At 42.1% G+C, this 24,891-nt stretch overlaps 1 protein-coding gene across 3 annotated transcripts in view; it reads left to right on the plus strand.

Moving 5' to 3' along the window:
• rassf7a (Ras association domain family member 7a) overlaps window positions 1-23,019 on the plus strand; it is a 32,720-nt gene extending 9,701 nt beyond the window's left edge. For all 3 annotated transcript variants that reach the window (XM_062421362.1, XM_062421363.1, XM_062421364.1), the window contains exons 3-7: window positions 16,685-16,884; window positions 17,665-18,593; window positions 20,741-20,915; window positions 21,029-21,136; window positions 22,741-23,019. In XM_062421362.1, the coding sequence (XP_062277346.1) occupies window positions 16,782-16,884; window positions 17,665-18,593; window positions 20,741-20,915; window positions 21,029-21,136; window positions 22,741-22,772 (1,347 nt within the window). In that variant the 5' untranslated portion in view covers window positions 16,685-16,781 and the 3' untranslated portion in view covers window positions 22,773-23,019. The remainder of the gene's footprint in view (window positions 1-16,684; window positions 16,885-17,664; window positions 18,594-20,740; window positions 20,916-21,028; window positions 21,137-22,740) is intronic.
• The last annotated feature ends 1,872 nt before the right edge of the window (window positions 23,020-24,891 follow it).

Consider the following 24,891-nt stretch of genomic DNA (forward strand, 5'->3'; position numbering starts at 1 on the left):
TAAATGAACTTGGTGTGGATCTGACGATGGACTGTTCGATCTGTTCGGGTCCATAAAGTGTACTTACTTCTCTGCTCCTTTTTAAAATGTCACTCCTTCTTGGCACCTCAGCCTTTTCTCACCACGGCCCTTAGTACCTTAGCAATGCCTCAGGAGACTCTCCCCCGACTTTCCCCTTTTTATTCTAGAGTGTGGTTTAAGTGATTTGTCAGACAACACAGCTTTTAGATGTGCCAAAAGCTTGGCACTTTAGACTGAACAGTGAAACAGTTCACATTAAAGTGAACCGGCTCTCTGTGGGCCTGTGTGACTCAGCCTGGCTAAAAGCTATGGCATTCTTCACTGTGGTCTTTTGTTTGCATGATTTAATTCATCGAATTAATGCAATTAATCCAAGACATCTATTTTTAGAACGTCTGCTTTATACAATGTGCACACTGGTTATTAGGCGCTGTGACTGCATGTCCTCATTAGTCTGTTCAGAATACAGTCTGACGTCAGATAAAGGCAAAGTAAAAACAAAGAAGAAATAGGTATTGTCGATGGCCTGCTCTTGCTAAATTCACATTTGAGTTCTATAATTAAAATGGTTTTCTGCTAATTTTATGACTATTGTCTGGTTTGATTTTAAACGTTTTAAATTTTTGCCACATAACTTTAAGACATTTTATTCCCACTGGGAAAATTGGTAAACAAATGAAGGTAACAGGAGATGATTAAACATTCAGACAAATAAAGTAGCATTATTTGTAGAAGAAATTGACCAGAAGGATGTTTAAAATTTGGGTTGAGATTAGAACCTGACTTAGAGTAGCTCATCACAGATATATCAGTGTTGTTGTATATTATGGCCAAGGAGTAGCAAGAAATACTAGCACAGGAGTGCCAATATATGCTTAAAATAATTTAGAAATAGTGACATTAGAATGAATCCACCAGATTACACTGACAAGTTTATATAAAATATATATATATATATCTCGTTTTGTACACAACATTCTGACTGATGCATTGTTATTTTACAGTACACTTGTCTGTCCCCTCAGGAGGTCTATTTTGTTATCAGGTCCAGTATCAGTGGTGAGTCTTGAGTTTCAGCTTTGGGTGTGTGGGAGGGGAGGGGGAGGGGGGAAGAAGAAGGGAAAAAAAGAGGCTAATAATGGATCAAATGAAAAATTGAGGGAGATGTGTAGCTAGAGAGAGTCAGAGGTGTTAATAGAAAAACAGGGTGAGGGACCAATCCACATTCTGCCTGACACATTGTTCACGCATGTCCCAGCTCTGTGTTTGTGTGTGTGGGAGGGGGTTATGGAGGTAAGGGTTCAGGGATTGCATTAATATTGATGCGTGAATATTGAATAATTGAATGTCGAATCTTATTTCTGTAATGGGTCAGGCTTTTGTTTTGTCCACGTTTTGCTCTCTGGACTGGAGTGGTCAGATTTAGGCTGCATTGTGCCCTCATTTTCCCACAGGGCGTTGTCCAACTCAAACACAGACACATGCACACAAACTCTGCCATTGCACCTTGTCTGCCGGACTATGACCTCATTCCAGGAAAAGGAAGCAAAAATCACCTGACGGACTCATTTGTGTAATCAGCTGTTCATGTGACCACAGGCCAGAGGATGGATGTTCACTGCCTCAGGTTATAGATCATGCAAACAGTGTACGACACATACTGTATGTAAATACACATGCATGCAAAGAGATTCAGGTATATTTGACCCTATCTCTAAGTTTTCTTGCCAACAATCCCTTGTGTCATTGGTGGATATAGAATGCAGAGAGAATAAGTGAGAAAACTGATACAGAGAGAGGACGACAAAGCCGAAAACACGCTTTCAACTACCTGAAAAGGGGGAGGCACCTGATCTGTCAGCACAGCAAGAAAGGGCTGGCAGAAAGAGAGAGAGAGAGAGAGACAGAGAGAGAGAGAGAGAGATAGAGAGAGGAGTGACTGAGAGGGTGTGTTTCTGTGTGGGTGAGAGACACAGAGAGAAGGAGGAGGGGTGGAGACAGGCGGAGAGAAAGAGAGAACTCTTCACAGTCTCTCAGATCTTGGCTGTGGTGAGGACACGCAGAAGTGAATTCCTGAGGCAACCAGTGAAGAGAAGGTGGCAAGAGAGAGCAAAGGAGGAGAAGTCGCGACATCCTTTTAAATTTCTGACTGCCTCTGACCTCCACTGGACTCGCACGCTCCTATCACATAGACACACACACAGGCTCACCCACTGCCTCGCACACCAGCTGCAGAACTGGCTCTGCTGCTCTGTGAGAAGTAAAGGATTTCCCCAAGTGAGGCATAGAGAAGATCCTCTCACTCTGTGAGTATAAGAGCTTCTTCTGAGAGATTGTTTGAATGTCAGCGTTGGGAAGTTTCTCTGAAGTCAGCCGTTCTGTCACTGGCTTTGCTACAGCCTGTGTTTCAGCGTGCTTGTTTGTGAAGTTTAAGAAGCTATTATCATTAATGAGTGTGTATTTTTTTTCTCTATAACAGAGAAACAAAGTGAATCTTGTGTTATGTCTTTGAGGAGCTGAGCTGTGTCTTTACATGTACCTGTTGACACAAGACCCGCCACCCAAGTATTGCTGTATGAAACCAAAAGACTCAAACCTGTTTGGGTGAAACTTCACTCTTTGTGCACTCATGTGTTTTTTTTATTGTTTTTTTTTACTACTTTGTGGGGTTTTTTTGTGTTTGGAGTACTCCCTGCGTGAGTCAGAACCGGCTTCCGTGCGCATATTTTTGTGAGCAAACATTTACTGTTAGAACTACGAGACAAGTGCAGACTACCTCCTACACAGGTCTCCGTCACCCAGGCTGCTCCTTTTATCGCTGTAGAATTAAAGATTAATTTATGGAGGGCACAGGCAGAGTTCAGCTTACTCGCCACTCGTTCCTGCTGCATTTAACTGTTAACGTGCTACACATCTCAAACGCAGACATAGTGCAAGTCTAATGCATCGAACCACTCTGAGCCTATTTAAACATTAACTCATCATTATGCATGGTGAGTGTCTCATTTAACATTTCTCAGCATGGTATGTGTCAGATAGAGGAACTCGGAACTCATTAGCAAGCTGTATTTGTTATCCAATCAGGGCTATCGATTAGATACCCCCCCACCACACCACCCCTTCGGGAGGTGATTATTTTTTTCCTGACTGACTGTTGGAGTTACACAGATATACCTCATGTGTTATCTCTGTTCACATGTTTCACAGAGTGAACTTGGGTCCAGAGAGATAACGTCAGCATAATAGATGGTTGTAGGAGAAGGAACCAAATGGGCAACTTTGACTGAAGCCTTTTGTCACGGCTTTAATTAGGCTCCCAGTCATTTATTAATTAATTTCACCTCTAGTTATCCAGTTTGATTGTTACCATTGTTATTGGTCCTAGTTGACCTTTGCTGATTTAAGTGTATCAGATGATGACACTGACTCTGCTAACCACAAGCTCCTTGAAAAACCAGAGGTCTTAAGCATGGTATGTTTTCAGATTTAGACCATGTTTGCTTTAGATCCTTGATGTCCAGAGCACAGAGGTGAAAATAATGTGCTGCTAGTTGTCTGCTTTCTCTGAAGTGCCATAGATATTAAACATAAAGCAACTATTAGATAGCAGGATAAAAGATGTGGCTGCCAGCAGTTTGAATGAATTGCGAAACTTTCAACTTTTTCCCCAGCCATGTTTAGTCAGCGTTTTTGTCCTTCCTTTCCTTTTGTTTCTCCCTCTCTGCCGAAATATTTTTTATTTTTTATCACATAAATGAGCCTGTTTAGCATGGAGAGAGTGGAGTGTCCTCTGAGAGTCGTCGTGCCTTGTTCTCTGCAATGTTATTTTTACTGCTCTTTCACCGCTTGACTACACAGATGGACTCTCCTCCTCATCTAGAATGACATAGTCAGTCTGTCTGTCTGTCTGTCTGTGTTTCTGTCAGTGTCTCTAATTCAGCTCGCGTAGCAAGGAAAGCAAGCCTGTCCATACACAGTGAGATATCACTTGGGATTTCTGGTGGGAATTTTCAAAGTCATTCTTCATGCTGTGAAGTGACTTAATTTCTTGCATCCTTATCAGGAGTGTTTCCCAACTCCTGCAGATTCACGCAGGGCCAGAGGTAATTGGAAACGCTATGACAGCATGCCGGTGAAATAATATGTTTGCATTTTTTGGGGGTTATGATTATTTTTGTAAAGGTGGTTTGAACCACTTTCTCCCACCGTCTCTCTCTCTCTCTCTCTCTCTTTGTAGCTGTCTTTCTTTCTATGTCTTGCTCCGTCTACCTCTGTTCCTCCCTCTTGTTCTTTCCGTGCGTCCTTTCCCAGTCTGTACAATGTGACGGAAGGTAGTGCTGTGCTGTGCTCATGTCGGATCCATTAGGGATGAAAGCACACTGCAGTGATAAAAGATTGATCCAGTCCTCTTTGCATCACATTCACATCCCTCACACCCTGCTCCCTCATCCTTCCTCACACCCCGATTTTCCAATCCAAGCCAACCCAGTTTTAAATTTTTCAAATCATCTCTACTCCTTTTTAAATAAAGTTTACTATGGCAAACGTTTCCCCACTGGATTTGATCATGAGGAATATTCTATTTTTCTTGTACTCAGGCCTGTTATACAAGGTTGCAAGCTCTCGGTGATATAAAAAATATTCCTTTTGTATTCATTTTTCTGGGCAGTATATTTTTTTGAAGCTCCTCAATCACTCCCCAGGTGTTTTTGCTGTACCAGGAACGGGTAATATGTGTTTGGCATCCAGCCCAGCCCACACAACCCTCACTTCACCTGTTGTATCCAAGAAGGCAAAGACAAACGCAACAGACCTGTAGTTTGTCAGCTGGGAGGCTATAATTACGGAGAGGAAGGAGGGGATTTGGAGAAGGAATTTCACTGCAGTGCTGCTTTTAGATCTTGAGACATGAAACTTTTAAGAGCACCTGAAAACACATTTTTGTGTTGTAAAACTTCTGGACCCATCAGAAACAAGTGTATAAGTCTTTTGATCCCGACTGGTGGCTTGAGAAACTTATCCCCAAAGGGAAGGTTTGTTGCCAACCGCTGGGCTATGTACTTGTTTTGTCCTCGGACAACCTTTTTTAAGGAACGTTGCTCGAAAAGGTCTGGGTATGGTCATCGAGCAGCGTACGATACCTTAGCCTAAATCCCTCTTGATTCATCCAACAGGTCAGAGGTTAGATTAAACCACCTATTTTCAGAATGACCTTACAGAGCTTTGTCCACCCAAGGACATGTTCCCAAGTGAGTCCAGCTGACCATAAAGTTCATCTGAGTGAATGCTGTCATGTCCTGTCAGGCTGAACTTTTCATTTTCCTTCGCGGGTGTTTGCTCTGTCACGTCACCAAACCCATATCTTCACATTCCCTTTTTGGTTGTAGTTGCTCAGAAGAACTGGCAGGTTTTAGTTGCTGGGGTTATGGACATCTATGTCTTTTTGTCTCTCTGTCCATGACTCCCAGTTCTACTGTGCATAGTGATTGTAGCACTGTAAACATCTCTGCCAACCCCCTGGGATGGTCAGGTGACTATGTGTGTGTGTGTGAGAAAGAGAGAGAGTGAGTGAGTAGCAGGTTGCTCCCTTGCTCAACCAGCTCTTTGGGCAGTAAATAACATGGTGCCTCAGCCCAGGGCCCAGGACAGGGCCAGCAAGGGGGTCAAGACGCCAACAAAAAAGAGAAAATGTCTGCCTCGGGGCTCGAGATACTAAGTCAACAGACAAGAGGGAGGCAGGTGGATTTGACAGACTTGTCCCTCACGCTGAAAGGCTTGATGTTAAACCTGTCATCGAATATAGATGTGTGTAATCAAACATATTAGAGGCAGAACAAGCAAACGTGGCTCAAGGGTAGACCACAGTGAATTTTCTATTTTTAATCAAGCCCTTTTCAGTCATTAAACACAAATTGCCAGTCTGTCCATTCTTTAGTATGTGGCTCAAATACGCTCAAAGCAGGTCAATCTGTATTGCTTAAAATGAATTTGAGTGTGTAGTCTAGACTTCCAGGCTTCCCACCACCCAGTGTCAAAGAGGCCAAAACGGATACATTTTTTCATCCATAGAGATGAACAGATAAGCCAGATTCTCGCCTTCATGCTACCCTCTTCTCTGCGGTTTAAGGTGCCATGTTTGACTCAGACATGTGTTCCAACGTGCAGGTTTCCTGAGTTGCCCGGATACCTTTTGGAAACCTGAAACTCCCTCAAATATGGGACATGGACTGATTATAAAAGACCCCGTTACATGCTTTCATCATAAACCAAGGTGTACAGAGTGCTTAATGCCTGATGTCCCGCTCTTAAGAAAGCCCTGTTATCTCTGTAGCACTTACCATAGCAGGAGTTGGTGTTTGTATCCGTCTGCTTTCCATTGAGTATTTTCCCTTTAACAAAACAAACACTCATCTTTGTGCTGCCTTTTCCAGCCTCCTCTTCATCACCCTTCCCCCTCCTCCTTCTTTGTCATTCCCAGGGGTTTTATCTGACTTATCTCTCGTATGTAAACTTAACAACAGCAGCCTTGTCAGCATTAGGCTGTGTGTATGTTTGTGTATCCATACTAAATATCACCCTGGTGATCTGGAGTCAGAGGCTCCTCAGACAGATATACCATCACGGCCCCAAAGGTGCTCCTAAGATACAGGGAATAAACCATAAATCAGCAGCCTACCTTTTCTTAGCTCATCTTGACTGTCCATACACCCTCCCCCCCTCACTGCATTGATAGGCGTGATCGTTACTCCTCCTCAGAGTAATGACAGGGAGAGAGTTGTGTGTGACACCTCCCTGTCCAACTATAAATCAGGCCTATTGAGAGGCCCACCCTAATCCACAGGCAACACAAACAGATTCCACCCTTTACGATGTCACTAGTTTAAATAGGTACATTGAGTATCAAACCTCAGTACCATTTTGGTACTGACTACAAACTGCAATTCAAAAACCACCAAGTTTCAAAAGCTTGTATTGAACTGTCAGATTTGTAATCTCATTTATGTACTCTTTGTTTAGATACTTTGTGATTTAAAATCAAAGTTTGCCCAGTTTGGGAAAATATTTAACATTTGAGAAATCTGGCTTCTTTTTTTCACATAAGTAAGATATTGAAAATAGTTATTTCTCTTGTTCTTGAATCTTACTCCTTTACCCAAGTTTTCCGACTTCCCAACATTTTAAACTCCCCTCACTCAAACCCCACAAGCTTCAATGCTTGGCTGTGATGCTGTAATCATATTATTATATATTAGATATTAGTTATACTCTGCCTTAGACAACTTTTTTATGAAGTCAAATACTCTAAAACCTCTCATTGATTCCCTGGGGAGAAAAGATTAACTCCTGACCACCATTGGTAATAATGTATTGCATTAACCAGTCATGTTAACTCTGCTCCAGTCTCCGTTCTAATTATATGTTTGACTTTTAAGAAGTTAATTATTTAGAATATGGCTGCGAAGCCTGACTTAGAGGTGAGCAGTGGAATTTGAAATGGAGAAAAGTATGTTCACAGTACAAAAGCTTTATGATCAAATTCAATTAAAAAATGGTTAATAGTTGTATGACATTCTACAGTGCTTTTCTATTTAACCCCCCCCCTCCTTCCCACAGTACAGACCTTTATCGCAGCATACACAGCAACAATTTTGTGGTATGAATCACTTTTATGGTTACGAAAAGAAAACATCGTATCTGTCTCTTGGAGGAATTTACACTGCCTTGTGATAGGTATACTTATGTACGATAGGTCTACACATGCTCTGTGGTTTTGTTTACCTGTATCTCTTCTCTCCAAGGACCAGGTATGTTGGAAATATAAATATTGTGTGGGTGTGAGGAGCGATGTTCTGCATAGCTAGTTGACCTTTGCAGTGGTGTAGCATTTTAATCTTCGCAGTCTGTGGCTTTTTCTTTAGACTCCCTGGCTAAGAGCGTCACAGTCAGGAACTCAGGCTTTCAGTTTGAAAGCTGACTCCAGTCAAACCCAGCAAGTGAATGGATTGCATTAGTAGTAGTTTTTGAACTGCCCTAGTAATGTTTGTGACCTCTGACTGACGTCTTGGGAGGAAACTGGGTGGAATTCCACACTTTCATCTGTGAAAACATTAATTCAGCAGACAGATCCATGTTTTCCTTTTGTTGGAGTTATATATTTTTGTTGTAATATTACCACTCCAACCCTGCAAAAGAATGTGCACCTGCTCTGTCTTGGATTGATAACTGCCCTGAGATTGAACTGAGTCTCCTTTTATATCGGGATGTGACAGAATGATCTCTGTGTAGATGAAGTAGGCGTGAGCCTTTGAGCTTTCTTGTATGCCGTTTTTCTTTCCAACACCACAATGAGATTTTTTTCCTGGGGCATGCTGGTGGCAATATATTCCAATATTCCCTTTTAGCTCAGATAAGGACTAGCAAGTGTATATTGCATCATGGATTGTGTTGAATTAAAATATGATGAGTGACTAACACCAGTTGTTAAAATATCCTTCCTTCAACACCTCTACTGTACAGAAATGATTGAATTATTGACCACTGTATTTAAAGATTCACTCTAGACATGAACTCTTACTTGATTAATGATTATGTTTGTTTGTTTTTACTTCAACATAAAAACGTTCAATTACCTTTCTTTTCTGTTCCTGATACTACTAAAAAGTGCAAATGCTAGTCACAAGATTTCTTCTACTTGACTGAAATGTCAACTCTCACTTTATGTGGACTGGAGGCTTTAAGTTTCCACAACTCACCTTTTTAAAAGTAGTTCTGATGTCACAAAATCTTTTTTGTACATAACACGCATTAAAGTCTGATACACGGTGAGCACAGAAAATGGCCATCAAACTCTGCACATGCATCATTCTGCACATTGAAGGTCAAACATCCAAGAGAATTAACAAAAAAACCTTTTTGAGTGAAAGTTTTTGTCTTTTCTTTGCTTGGTAAGACAATGTATTTATAGCAACTTGTCTGTGACTCAGATAAGAGCAGATAACAGCTAAGCTTACACAATCTTTATCTGGTATGCTTTTAGCCCTAAAATGAGTTTTTTAAAGTATGATTTGAGTCCTTATTTGTGCTTCAAGAATGTAAGATGGCAAAAAAACAGTAAACACAAAAACCAGGAGTGAATAATTGATATGTGGAAACATGGAAGCCTCCTTTTTAAATTACTAATGAGTTCAGCTTCAAACTTGTGACACTGGAGGCCACGGCATTCCTTACTCCTCAATGACACACGGCTGCACACATGCAGGAAGTGAGAGTGAAGCACCCGCATATGCACCTGCAAAAAAACTCAACTATAAATACGTTGTCACAGTAAATTTAAAGCTACTAATTTCTACTTGAGTACAATGTGAATTGAATCCTTTAAAGTGGGTTTACTTGTACAGTTGTATGTTGCTTTAGATCCAAATTAAGCATGAAGCACTCAGTTTGAGCCAGTCTGTCTGCCGTCTGTACTTCAGCTGTGCAACATATTATTTTGGTTATGTGATAACTGCATCTGTGTCTCTCTATATATGTATGCATGTATGTGTGCATGTACTCACTGCACTCCCAAATTGTGCATGATGTGTTATCTAGCGTGTACGAGTTTGGCTGGGAACAGAGCGATGTCCTCCTTCCCTGGCAAGCACTGCTGAGTCAGGTCGAGAGTATATAATTACACATGGGTGCCCATCAGCAGTCTGAGAGCCTTCTTCCCCGGCTCACCCAACAATACAAACTCCTGTGCTCACAGGGCTCAGCCTGCAGGCAGCCAAACCACTCATCCTGAGCTGAGCTCTCTGTGGAGGCCAGCTTTGCCCGGCCTTCCACAGACTATGTGCAATCCTGCATTATCATTCTCACCATTAGCTGCTGGCTCTGTGGGCGGATCCATGAGTCAGCGCAAACAAATTCCTCATCTCTAATGTACTCGCCTCCGCTCTGTTTCCGGGGTTGAAGCGAACAAGTGAATGACTACTACCAAAGCAGGTATGAGTAAGTCTTTTTCTCGGTTAGATGAATAATGCAATAGTGTTTTATTGTGGCCAGAGCTGTGTAAACTATTGTGGGCGCATGCTCATGGGAGCGTACCTTATTTCCTCTTTGTGATATTCAAAAGTGTGTCAGGGTTACTTTTATATTTTTGACGCAGAACATTATAAACAACACATTCTAAAAGTTTTCAAGAAGATGAAATAAACATTCGCTCTCACACACCTTCTCCCCCTTTCCGCCCCGGTCATGCAGGTCAGGGTGTCTGTGAGCGCTGCCTGTGATTCATGATGACTGGCTATTTCACACTTAAGTGCTGTTTTACACAGTGTGACTGTAGTGCTACTGACAGGCACAGGTGATGGCCAGATTCTCAATGGCCATGCGGAGGCCTACTTCAGATCAACCGGAGCAGTCGACCTCAACCTTTCTACCCTCCTCAATCATTGATTACATGCATAGCGATTACATAGCTATATTTATTCCTACAGTACCTTCAGCAACTTCATATTAGATCTAGCAGTTAATAGTTGAATAAACATGTTTGTCCAGTTGCAACCTTACAATAATGAGTGTCCGTTATTAAACATTACATACTGCTTGCAATATTTGCCCTTGATTTGGAGGCAAAGGTGTCCCCTGTTTTAATGAACCTCTGATCCACTCTCACTGATATTTCACACTTGGTGAATCTAATCATTATAATGGAGAAGACTGCAGCCACAGATCGCTGTTTGCAAGTATGATGACTAAAGCTTATTAGTGCCGTTTCTGATTTGCGCTGAGTCATTAGCATGTCAATAGAGAAAAGACAGATGCAAAGGGGGGACATTTTCAAAAAGCTAATAGGTCACAAACATTTGGATTTCGTTCAGAGAAATATTTACCAAATGAACGTGCTGTGTAAAAAAAGAAAAAGAAAAAAAAGAAAAATGTATTATTCATCAGGTGTGTTGAAGCTTTAGTCAAGCTCCGTTAGCGAGGAACCAGGCAACTGTTCATTCTAATTAATGAGCGGTGTCTGGAGAGCCAGGCCCTCCACTGCGTTCTCATGCAAGCACACACACACACACAGTCGGCGTCATATTAGAAAACACAATTTTACACATGTATACACTTACGCCTGCATACAAATGAAATGTTATCTTAAGAGACACAAACAAAAACACAAAATGACCCAGTTTTCTTTTCAAATGCACGGCTGTAGAAGTTGTGCATGCACCACAGTGAACAGACCGCAGTGTGATGTTTTGGTGACACCTCCCAGACAAATGAATCCATCCAGCTGCGACTCTATTATTTTTCCAGCACTTTACTGCCTTGTCACATACTATAAAAGCAAATTATCTCTCGTGTGAGAGATATGTCAGTGTTGGAAAGTTATTAAGCTGTAATATCGGCCTATAGAAGCCCTCAGATGTTGGATCTAGTTTCCTCACATAACCAGTGGACCACTCCCTGCTCTCTGACCACAGGCACTGGAGCCCTGCTGATAATGACTTTGGTTGTGTTTTGGAAGCTACTGGTGACTTGTGGCTAAATTTGAGTCTGGAACAAGACTTGTCTGTCAGAGATACAATGACTGTGATATAAAGCTAGGCTGGAACTGTCAGTGTTATTATATAAAACGTCTCCTCAAAATATCTGCGAAATGTGCGCACAGACTTAATTGGTTCTTGCTTGCGCAGGTGTTTTATGAGGGGATGCAGTTCAATCTTAGATGTAACTTTTACTTTTGATAAGATACAAGTGAACAGAGAGTGAAAAATTTAAATGTAAAATAAAGTGACAATTCTAAAAAGTTTTGTTCATTTATTTGGCATATAGGGAAGCTTTCCAGAGCTTGGAGCTGCGACTTAAAAAACGTCCTCATGGTTACTAATAATAATGCTGATGGTTTATTGACCCAGTTCGTTGTTTCCTGCACCACCTGGATTCTACTTTCCAAATTTAAAATAGGCAATGCTAGAGCCAAAACAAATAAGGTGGTGTTATGTGCTTTGACATTACAAAAGCCTAAAACTCCTGCAGATTGTCTTGAAAGAGATATTGTGTCCGTGTGTGTCTCTGTTTGTTACAATAGAAATGTTTCTTGCTGTGTGAAGAAGTGACTGAGAATAACCATGTGATTCGTTTCAAGATTTACACAGAGAACCAGTTATAATTGCTGAAACAAAAGGGTCATGTTAAACCATTATGAATAATTATTGTGCTATTCTCAACAACGGGCATGTTGTGGACTTCTGCTGTGTGTTTTTGGTCCCAATGGCCTTTGAGCGCATTTTGTGCTCACTCGTTAGACTGACACAGTAGATGATGATGAAGAATGAGTGGGAGGAATAGAGAATGCAAATCAGGAAACAAGGGAGGACAAAAGCAAGTATGCGGTTTTTTTTTGTCTTCCTTTTATTAGTTTTCTCAGCGCGAACATGTGGGCACGGCAGAATGGCAGTAAAAGCTGGCGCAGCGCTGCAGACGACCCAGCCGTGCCAGAGGCCACAAAAGAGGCAACACTGTCTGCTGAGTGTGGAACCGTAACAACAATAGTGTCTCTGCAGTACAGATGAGACCAGGCTGCCCGGTGCCAGCGTGTTACTGGCTCTTTGAGTGTTTGTCTGTCTCTGCCAACCTGGAGCAGAGTGGCACAGAGGGGAGAGCTTCACTGTTCATTGTCCTCTAACAGCAGTGTCTAACTTATTATGTACACTTTAACCAGCGTGGGCTAGGTTTCATTTTTTCTGCTGATATGGATAGGGATTTTGACAAATAGTACAACTGTTTGTATACACTTGTTTTGTGTGCGTGTGTGTGTCCATCTGTGGTTCAGATCTGGTGTAGTGTGTGTGTGTGTGTGTGTGTGTGTGACCTTTACTCCTGCTATTGTTTCTAAGGCTTCTGTGGCTGCAGAGATAGCGTAGTAATCACTACAGAGCTGAACCTCTCATAAAGATAGAACTAAATGGCATGTCTGTTCACAGATACACTCACATGTGCAGGCTTGTACACCAACGCACGAACATACCCCACCCCATTGGACTAGCATGACACGGCCCTCTGTATATCTTACACACATACGCACACACACCCAGTAAGCATACTTTTCATGTAGCCTCAGGGCTCAAGTGTTGAGCAGCTACAGTACATTAATAACTGTGCTTGACATTTTTCTGACGACCTTTCTGCTTTTGCACGTTTCTCAATGCTGCTCATGACTAACAGAAACTTTTGCAAAGGAAATTGAGTGTTAAGGGAGTGTCTGTACAGATGCATAAATACTTATGCATCTTATTTTTGTTCGCAAGTGTCTGTCCGTGTACTGTGTGCATTTTTTGGATTCTTGTGTAAGAAAAAAAGTAAATACAGTGGAGAACGGGTGTGTCCCATGTCTCATGCAAGATTCTTGCGTTAGACGTGAGTTTTTAAAAAAAAATGTTTTTTAAAATTTTTTAAGAAATTAAATCATATCACAAAGTGGAAGCCCAATAAGAAAAGTTGTCCAAATGTTTCATTCATTTTGGCATACGGAAGATTGTTTGTGCCCAGCTCGTCCGACTAGGCCCATCAATTCACAGCCTGACGCCGTTGCTCACACAGAGCGGCACACAGATGAGGCGAATCATGCCCAGTGTGTCTGCAAGGCTGTGATGCTAACCACTTCTGCCTTGAGTTGAATTCACAGAGGAGCTAGGATGCTGTTATTGAAGAGAGACAGACAGCAGCACAGACAGGGTGATGAAAGACACAAAGCGGGTTAGCTGGATGGGTGAGAGATGATGAGAGGGGAGAGGAGGAATGGCACATGGATCCAATCACTGCTCCTTTCTCTACCACTCTGTCTCCCTTTTTATCTGTCTATCTGTCAGCATTTTTTTTCACATTTATTCTCCCCCATTCTCATTTGCTTATGGCCTGTCTTCCTTGCTGTCTCTCTTTCTTTCCCTTTCATCATCATACAGTATGACTAGTTTGTTTTTATTCATTCAATTCAACAGAGCTTCTCAAGTAGCTTTTTTTTTGTGGATGCTCATGCGTCTGAGCTTAGAGTGGCAGATAGATTTCAGATTGCTTGTGGCTAGTGCCAAAGCGTTTGTACATTTACTAGATTTCTTCCTCTGAGGAAGTTTCAACTGAAACTATGTCCTGTGCTTTTCGGTGGGGCTGGAGTGAAAGTAGAGGTGGAATGGGGATTTTTTTTTTTCCTTTTTTGGGGGCTGGGAGTGACCTGAGGTTAAGGAGTGTAATTTTAAGGTGTGAAGTCAATTTTGGTTGCTTCAGTTGCTGAGTGTGATGGGTTGAATCTGACATGTTCAAAACAGTCTGCGGCCAATGTTTGCATGTTGCTTTTTGTCAGCTTTTGCAGGTTGACTCTGAAACCAAACATTCTGCAGTTGGCTTATTCATATCCATGTTGTAGATAGTAAATGGGTAGACTGCCAAACTATTGAGCGTCTGCAGTATTTTAAACATCGTTACAGTACTCATCTTTGTTGTTGAGAGCTCATGCTTAATGAATCTGGGACTGCATTTCACAAACCGTGTAAACGTGCCTTTCCTTCATTTGTATTTCAATGAGAACTGACACGGTATTCAAGGAGTCAGGTCAGGCGGATGTCTGGTTCTCAGTGCTGTTGTGCCGGTGACAGAAAGAACAGACAGCAACCTGAGACTCACAGGCCTGTTTGTTTCCTGTTAGTGCAGATTATCACATTTCAGCAGCCAGGAGGGACAACAACCAAGCATCATGGGAAGGTGAGATTCTTAGCTGGGAGATGTTTGTGAGCTTGTGTTCTCATTTAATGTGATTGTTACGGTACATAGAAATCTTGGACGGATATGAAAACCTTTAGGTTAGGTATTGTCTGTGAGATTGTTTGCATGTAAATGACAGCAAATCCAGTTAGGTAAGTCCTAATTTTCCTATACATGCAGGCATTCATTTGACAAACATGTCAAGAGCTTTTTTACAGCTCATAAGCCATGTAAAAAATGCTTTTACAAAGAGGAAAATTTGGTTTGGGCCAGGTGCTTTTCTCTGACACAGCCTGTAAGGTGGCATTCCACTGCACGCAACTGCACATTTAAAATGTTACTTCCTGTTCAGCTCTGCGCGTTTAAAAAACAACAACAATGGCCTCACAGCTTAAGTAAATGATTGTCTACTCACATTGTGACTCAACCGGGATTTATTATGTATTGCAACACAGCACACTTAGTGCCCTCTCAATGAAAAATATTGACATTTCATCTGTGTTGAAATTTCTGGTGTTTCATTTTGAAAGCACTCCCTTTTCATATCCAGTTTCTTTCCAGATTAAATCACCTGGCTCGGATCCCTCCAAAGAATTTCTAGCATATGTGATCATCCATCTCTATCTCCTTCTTGTTTCCTGTGATCCCGTCCTGCGGGTTCAATCCGTCAGCTGTGCCGTCATTCCCTCCGTATGCGGTGTCGTGTTGAGCTGGTCTGTGTGATGTTGTTGCCACATCAGATAGGCTGTTGCTCCCCAGCAGAGTTTGTGTTTGGCTTCTAAACAGCAAAGGAGTAATGGTGGCGCAGGGCAGCCAGGTCAGCAGCAAAGGAGAAGGCGGGTGGGCGGGGTGAGGGCTTTGTTAATAAAGGCAGGAATTCTTCCGGCTGGCAGATGAAGTCAGTGCATTCCTCCAAAGCAGCTCCCTATAGGTAGCCAGTGGAGCACAGCCAGGCAATGAATGAGGGGCAAGATAATGGTGGGGCTCAGAATTAAAACACATCCCATTGAGAACCGGAGAGACAGACAGAAAGAGAACACCATCTGTCTTTTACCCACCTAGGCTACAAAGATTCATTTACCGTGCCAGGTTCTATAGATAATCCCACCGCTGCCTGAGGCATTTTCCCTTTTTATGAGGACTGCAGTGCTTTATTACCTTGTTTTGAAGCTTAGCTGTAAAAGTACAGGCACACAGAGGGAGGACTGAAGATAATGATATTCATTTAGGTTAAACCTGCTGCCCAGACGTGTGCTTGGCTACCTGCTGAACTGCTCTCTGAAGCCTGTTGAGACCCAGTTCTGGTCCTGCTGAGTGAGATTAAATTGAGGGACACAGCACACACTTATTCTATCTCCCCTGCTATGTTTCTATGTACTTCTACCCGCACAAACAGCCTCTTCCAAACATAGACACACTTGAGTTGCTTCACTTTCCCTGTCCGTTCTCCTCGGCAGTAAGCTATCATAACGTCTTTGAAGGAGGGCAGCAGAGCGTTTAATTGGGTTACAGATTGGCATTTATGCTCCCGGGTCCACAAGATACTGCCAGAACTCTTAACTAACCACCAGGATCTTAACAAAATGCTACACTGCTCTGCCCCTCGGCTGCTGGTCTGTTGGAAATTTACTATTCATGAATGCCAATGGTGTTTTGTTAAGTGGAGCACATTTTTGACGTCAGTAATGTTTGCTGTACAAAATGCTATTTCAACAAAGTGACTAACAAGTGCGTTCTGTTTACATTAGCAACAGCTTGTGTCATATGTTGGGGGTAGGATTACATCATGATCTACTACTCGGTGACGACAGAAAAATGTGTTGTCGTGTTTTTACACACTGTATGTTACCCCCAGCTTCTGCTTCTTTATCAACAAATGTCTATTCCCATAACTAACCTGTCTGTCAATGCTGTTTGTCTCTTACAGAGTCAGTGCCATGCAGCGTTGAGCTGAGTAAAGCTGTGCTGAAGTGAATCTTACTTGAAGACCATCTTACCCTTCACCTTGTCCTGCCAGGTCCCAGATGGAGCTCAAAGTGTGGGTGGACGGAGTGGTGCGAGTGGTATGCGGCCTTTCAGAGGAGACATCATGCCAAGATGTTGTCATTGCTCTGGCCCAGGCAATAGGTGAGGACATCAAGCTTTGAAATCATTGCGTCATTATTTTGGGATTCTGGCTTTATCAATGTTTGTCTCAGCTTGACAGTTTATCTTAAGACCTAATTAGATAACAGCACTGCAATAGGAATTTGATGCACACAAAACTAAGAGCCCTTGTTCACTCCAGGGTTGCAGCAATCCGGCTTCGCTCTCACCTTTTCATTCACCACTAACCTAAATGATGTGCTCCACCAGATTTTAGGGGGTCATTTTGGAATTGAGCTGGCTCTCTGTCCCTGTATCCTTCAGCTTTATTCAAGCCATACGCTGCAGCAGTACTGAACAACATAATTCCAGATATAGCGCACTCCTCCTTCCATGAGTGAGCTGCCTGCCAAGTCATTAGGGAGGGTTTGTCCTAATTTCAAGGTCCTTGTGGAAACCTCAGTTTATTTGAACATTTCTTACATGTTGTGTGAGTCTTATGCAGCAGCCTTTTATTCCAATTCTCAGAGGCAGAGATTTAGAGGTATCAGCATCATCATCATGCCGTCTAATATTATTTGTTCACTTAGCATTACTTGCGTAGAACCAGTGGGAGGAGTCAAATCCACTGCTTTAGTTACACTGAAGGAGAAAAAAAGCTCTTGCAAGTAACTCATGAACACTCTACATTCAATTTTATATAATTCATTTTTTGGGAAAGACCAGGGGTGTCAAGCACCTTCTTAATCTTTGTGTTGGTATTTGTTGTATTATTTGTGTATAGTTCCATTTCTTTACACTCATTCTGTTCTCTTTCCCCAGGTCAGACAGGCCGTTATGTTCTGATCCAGCGTCTTAGGGATACGGAGAGGCAGCTGCTAGCCACCGAGAAGCCTCTGGAGTCGCTAGCTAAGTTAGGCCAACATGGCAGTGAAGTTCAGTTCTTCCTGCGTCGTACTGGCCCTAGTAGCAGTGATGGACCTGGCTCACAACAAGACAGACCAAGCCCTCCCCCACTGCCCAAGCATCCTGAGCCAGAGGCTTCAAAACGCAGCCAGCCTAAGAAATCTCTCACCTTTAACCTGGGGCCATCCACCTCTCCCAGATCCAAAGCCAAACAGTTTAAGAGGTCTCCTCGGGACTCCCCAGAGCACAGAGCCTCCCCTTCCCCTTCTCCCAGCCCTGTATCCCCTCATGTGCCATCTCCCTCTCCCTCACCTCCTATGGGCCCGTCCAAAGAGGATGTCTTTAGGAAGGTTCTCCAGCAGCAAGAGAGAATGAGGGCCATTGAGACTCAGCTAGAAACGCTAGAGATGGAGTCTCATGCCCGGGATCATCCCTACCCATCTCCTTGCCCTTCACCAGTCTCTGATGCCCGCTTGCAAGAGGAGATAGACGTTCTGGAGCAAGTAATGCGGAGGAACCAAGCCGAGCTTGCCCACGAGCAGTACTGGGAGGAGGAGCTTCAAGCTGAGGTAGAGAGGGAGCGAGGAATGAGGAGGAAGCTGGGAGAGCTCCATGCCAAATTAGACGACTGTGGAAGGCGGCTTCACGAGTTCTCGGTTCGTTCCGCTCAGCTGGAGCAAGAGATCCAGCGGGAGAGCCAGGCAGAAGGGAAAGCCAACGGGCCTGAGGAGTCCCTCGATGCTGTCAAGATAGAGCTCCAGAGCCAGGAGAAGAACACAACAGAGTTGGAGGAGCATCTATCTGAGACTGACAAGGCTCTGGGGAAAGCAGAGTCTCTGCTGCAGGTAAGGAGAGAGGTCACAGTTCTGGAGAAAGGGCTGTAAATTCACATCAGCCTATGTATTGTCATTTAAGGGTGTACCACAGACCCTCTGCTACCTAAACTGTACACTACATCCCTCTCCTACCTGCACACTGCAGCAGACACATCAGTGCAGAGACACTAAATATAAAAGGAAACATGATTTATTGTAGCATTTAGACATATAAATAATACAAGGAATTATGATGACATTACTTCTGTATACTCAGTCCTATATACTAATCCTACCTTCTATGAAAATGTTGTATTGTCTGAAGAACTATTTAGAGTCTTGCTGAACCGGTTTGGCAGGTATCACTTTGTATGCTCTGTTGTTCTGAACTCGTGATTACTAATGGTGTTTACATCACATTGACAGTATCTACATATTCTTGTACCTGTGTATGGAAAAAATGAGATTAAAGAGGATTGTTTTGTAGCACAAAAGCCCTTTTTTTATTGGAACAACTCAGCCTCAAGGTATTGCAGTTTGTGGTGTCGTTTGTTTACCTTTGCTGGTTGTCATAGATGCGGCTGTATCAATAAAAGCCTAACCCAGTTTGAAGTGAAACTCGAGTTTCCTCATAATCCACATGAAACCCGACACTTAGGTATCCACTTCATGGAGCAGACACAGACTAGTACAGAATATTAAGTTCCTCTCTTATTAGTAGTAAGGTTGATGGTATTGTTTTGAATGTTTTTTCACAAGGAAATGAGGCACACTGAAATAATTTATAATCCAGTGTTTATGACGTGTTTATTAGTGAACACCATCAGGACCGAAAGTCCATTGAGTCCCAGTCCCAAGTAATAGAGAACTGGTTGCAAAACTGATTAAAGCAAGAGGATAAGTTAATTTGCTGTTCAGTCTGATGTCTGAATCTGAGAGTGAACTCAGCAGATTCAGTGCCTGGTTGATGGGACAGAGATTTACTGTGTGTCACAGACAATCACTGCTATCTGCCAATTATATAGAAAGCACAGAACAGGGGTATTAGTCTTTTGTTTTTATTTTTTTATACATACTGGTGTTATATGCATCATCTTGCCATAACATGTGCCCAACAGTACTGTGAATGATTATAATCCTGAAGTAACCGCAGAGACAGTGTGCCACCCAGGCAGTTATTGCCTAACACAAATAAGATGTTTTTATTTCCTTTAATTGACATGTTAACAATGGCAACATGATACAGCATAATAAAGCTTAATCTGTTGTTCTGGGAAGGGGCATATGTCAGACTGTGTCAGTCATTAGTCAGCTGATCGGTTGAGGCTGCAAGCGGAGTGTTTAGATATTGGTGGTGATGAGAACAGCGTTCCTGTCATTAGGCTAATGGAGGCAGACCTGCAGGTGTGAACTGCTTCAGCAGGCTGCCTCAGTCCAACAACTATTACACACACATAGAGACACACAGACACACAGGAGCTGGGTTTGGGGGCTGTATCATACAGCTGCTACTTCCTGTGTCTGTGTGCAGACACATTGATTAAGCACAAATGGGTAGTCGATTAAAACTGATTGACTGGCCTGTTTGTGTGCATCGAAGTTTAATCAGTGGGCGCAAAGGTGATGCCACTGTCTCAATGCAGGATCTCTGAACTTCACATTTTCAATAATTGGAGCTGATGAGTATCTGTCCCTCTGGTATCTGCTTAATTAAAAACAACCTTGAAATGCAGCAAGCAAATGAGTGGTTATGTATCCATCTATAAGTATGCCTGCTGGAAACTGATGAAATCCGAAAACTGCAGATTTTAGCTGTTGGACTACAGTGATGATTCACAGTGGCTGAATAGTCTGAGGATGAATGATGAGTGATAGTGTCCCCCAGTGCTATGAGACTAGACCTGTAGGCTAAGTAGACTTGACTAGAGAACTCTGCTGCCCCCATATGGCGAAAAGTTTGTGGCATTGACATTAGTAATGTGACTACAAGGCAAGATACAGTGGTCATGTCCTTTTAAAAACAAACATTCTTCTTTTTATGTCTTAATATAGCAGTTGACTTTAAAATCTTTGCAGGATTATATCTGCTGTTAACAGGCAAACAATTCAGTGAATTCTAAAAAAAAAAAAAAAAAGGCCTTTGTTTTCATCACTGATCTATGTGTTTTCCATCTCAGGCCAAACAGGAGGAGCTGGAGGACTTGAATAAGGAGCTGCGGCAGTGTAACCTGCAGCAGTTTATTCAACAGACAGGTGCCCTGCCGGCACACACTCACTCACGCACAGAGCTTCAGGAGCAACTGGAGCAGTTAGAGCTGGCACATCTTCTGCAGGATGGATACAGGAATGGAAGTAAGGACATGAACAAAAGTAAATATCGAAGCTCATGCTCAGCATTTTATACCAGGCTGTTAAACAGTTCTGTGTTGCCCTCTAAACATGTTTTATTTTCTTCTGCCTATAAGGCCGCAGTGTAACTCCAGTGGAATCACCGCCTCGCCCCACTGCTAAACAGTTCCTGGGACATCCACGCAACCTGCAAAACCCTCTAGTGTCCAGTCTCAACCCTGAGGGTGTGTATGTGTGAGACCCTGCTGCTTCCCAAGTCCATCCTGCTCTGCTCCTCTCCTGTCCTGGTCCCAGAGCTGCTTGCCCCCATACTTTTTTTCTACCCCAGCTTGATGGGGTTTAAGGCTACCGCTGCTGTTTTTGATGTCGGGTAGTGGAAGCATCTGTATGGTGGAGGGCCCTGCTACTTCTCAACTGCTTCCCTGTGCTCTACCTCTAACAGCTTAAAAGACTTATCTCCTGCGCCTAACCCTCAGTCTTTTTCTGATTCCCCGTCCTAACGTTTTTGTTTGTTTTTGCAGTTGATTAAATCTACTGTTTTCACATTCCTTCTTCCATTTTCTGACATATCCTGTACGCTTTAATTCTCTGGGTCTAACTATGTTCTCTGTACTCCCAGCCCTCCTCCTCCCTCACTGTTTGTTTCTGGACTAATAGTAGCTGCGTTGGTTTTACTTTCATGCATCTGGGAACTTGCTCTTAATCCCCCCCTCCTTTGTAATACAGAGTAGCCTTCCCACCCTCAAGTCAACAATTGTCTACCGACAGCTGCTTTTCACTGTATTACCGTGCAACACATCGATCGCACTGGGAATGACTGTAACAGACATTCTGATTGTTGTGCTGTTTTAGTACTGTGATATGGAGAGATATGAGACCAACTTCATTTCAGTTTGCCTTTTTATGTATGGATACTATTCTTATGTAAGCGGGTGTATCTATACAATGCCTTGTACTTTGGTGATGCTTGACTTCCAAAGAGCAAGAGCCTTTCAAGGAGGGCTCTGCAAAATGTTTTGCACTTGCCCATTCTCTTCCTGTGTGAAGCCCTGGTCCTTGTTTGTCTACAGAGAAATGCATCTTTCTGTTGTCATTCTGCTCTGCTTGTAGTCAGTGCAATTTATTTGAGGAGCTTGTAGCGTTTTTTTCACAACCTATTTTTGTAAAGCTCCATACTAAAAGAAAGAGCACATTTCAAAAGTAGTGCCACAGGGCTGTGGTTTATTAAGATATCTTTATTTTTCTTTTCCTCCTTTTGGGATGGATGCGCCTGGTTTTTTTTCTGTCATCACACCAAACATTTGACCTGTCATAACTTGCACTGTGCTTCAGTGTACTGTAGATTTAGGAAGGATTTACTTAACTACAACCTAACAACAAACATCAAGGGAACAAGGAAAGCTGTTGTCTTATCCACAATTGACCACCTAAACCACTTAAACCAATATTTACTGTATCATAGCACTTAACATTTCATTATATGTCTCTATGTTATGCCGACAGGTCAAAGTGAAGTGTGTTTGAGCGTACACTCTCCTTACTGTCTGCAGTGTGGTGTTTTCTTTGTGGGGCTATACAACTGCTCCTTGCTGTGGAGTGTATAGATATCTCTGTGCTTGTTATAAAAAACATGCTTGAATCAAATTCTATCCCAAAATGCACAACCTCTATGGCTAAAGGAATCAATCTAATAACAGCTTGTTTTTTATCAGCATGTGTGGGAGTGTGTGTGTTGATTGACCCAGGTCATCTCCTGCAGTGTCTTAGCTGAAAAGTGTTTTCCAAACAAAGGGATCATCATCCCTACTTATTTTTGTGTGTCTTGCAGTCCTGACATCCCGAGAGTCGTCATGGAGATAAAACAATGGACCACAGGGCCACAGGACACTTGTTCACTGTTCTGTCACCGTCACCTCTTATTTAACCCTTCTCTTTGTAACTCTTGTTGTTATTATCATGATATACATACTGTATATATATATATATAAGACAAATATATTTACAGTTTTGCTACTGTAAACACTACAAAGTATCTGTATGAAATGTAAAATAATTTAGGAACCTTTTACCTAGAGCAATTATTACTATTACTATGTATTTAAGTATAATAAAAATGTGCATTGTGTTTTAGATAATATTTGTGCAGTCATTGTATTTTTAATACAGATGTTATGGAATTGCATTTTATTATAATCCTCCTGTTTTTAATTTACACAGTAACTACAACTGAAGGTGGCCTGCAGTACATAATTAACATTCCAGTGTGCACTCTTAAAGTTCCATGAAGCTTCTATGTGAAATGCATTATGAATATATTATAGGTACTGAAATATGCATGCTTTGCCGCATTGCATGTGGTACAATGGGTCCTATGATGCTATACGACCATATCTTGGCGTTTCAAAGACGATATTCACAGGTGGCTGATTGAAAGTTCACAAAGTGTATCCTTGGGTGCACAGGGAAACGTGGCAAACATCCTGGCATCACAGCTGCTGCTGTTATGGGTGATGTAACACATTATATCTACGAGATGTGAGCGTACAGGCAAAAGAGCACTGCAGACCTGTCAGAATTTACAGAGGTTGACTAGCATTATATTAGTCATAAATCATGGAGAACTCACGGTCAAAGTGCGTTCTTTCTATCAACAAAACAATTTATATTTTGTCATCTGTGATTTAAAAGAAAACAACTTGGCATGATTGGATAAACACACAGTTGCACAACTATCAGCTTCTGCGCAACACTTCTGTCCTCCACCCCTTTCCTGTTTGTTTACCCTGGAAAGTAAATATGCTGGCTGTCACACACTGAGTGACGTGAGCTTCTCCAGTGCTCTGGCTAACCCCGGACTGAAACCCCGTGGATTTCTATAAATACTCTCATCTGCTGACATTTGCCAGGTAAAATCCTGAGTGATGTGCATCTTTTCTGTTCACTTCCATATCTGCGTGAAATGACATCAAGTAACAGTGAAATTTTAATTTAAAAATGTCCACTTCATGACATTGTTAACTTCTGACTATGTGTTTAGAATTAAGAAGTGCATGAGACAGACAGTTTAGATATTAAGATTACTTAGAATTGGATTATAGTAGGAAGATTTAGAGCTGTCTGTCTTGGCAGGGGTTAGATAAGCTCCTCAAAGCCGGACAAGTTTACAACTTGGTGAAACACTGATGCCTACCTGTGGACCTGAGAGGTAATACACAAACACTTCAAGTCGGAACTCAGTGTCCCTTTGAAATTCCCACCAGCTGCTACATTCACAATGAAACTGAAGGAATAATTAATGTCAGGTAATGTAATGTCTGAAATAAAGAGGACTGTTCGATTTAGAGGTTTTATTTTACTAGGTAGTGTTAAATCATGTTTTTCTCAAGATATCCTACATGCAAAGTGACATGTATCCAGCTTCACCCACTAAATGTCTAAACCTAAAACTCCAATCTCATAAACAGCACATTAACAGATTATGCTGATGTTCCAGGACACCATGCTGAGGGAATTATTTTTGCTCACACAATGGCACTGCACATGAACTGAATCCAAATCTACTTTAGAAAATTCAGATGAATGTAAAACATGACTGTTCAACCACTTTTCAATACTGATTTATAACAGCAGGTAGCAGACCGTTGTCTGGAAAGGAACCTCCTCCATGAGGATGAGAGTGAGCATCTGCACGTCCACAATATGAATGATGAATGGGCCACAAGTTAATGAATCTGACATATTGCACTTATCTATTCCTCTGTGTCACAATGAATCATCATGCACCAAAGGGAGTAAAACATCATCCCAATGCATTAACATGTTGAAACAGAAAGTAAGATACGTAATCTTGCAAGTCATTAGAGTACAAACTTTACTTCTCATTTAAGGGATACTTTTTTTTTTTTTTTACAGACATACATGGTACTCACTGTGTAGGACAGTACTCATTTTCGGACACGTAACTCAAATTAGAGCAGCT

This window comes from Scomber scombrus, chromosome 6 (genome assembly GCF_963691925.1).
Source record: "Scomber scombrus chromosome 6, fScoSco1.1, whole genome shotgun sequence".
NCBI classification, from domain to species: domain Eukaryota; kingdom Metazoa; phylum Chordata; class Actinopteri; order Scombriformes; family Scombridae; genus Scomber; species Scomber scombrus.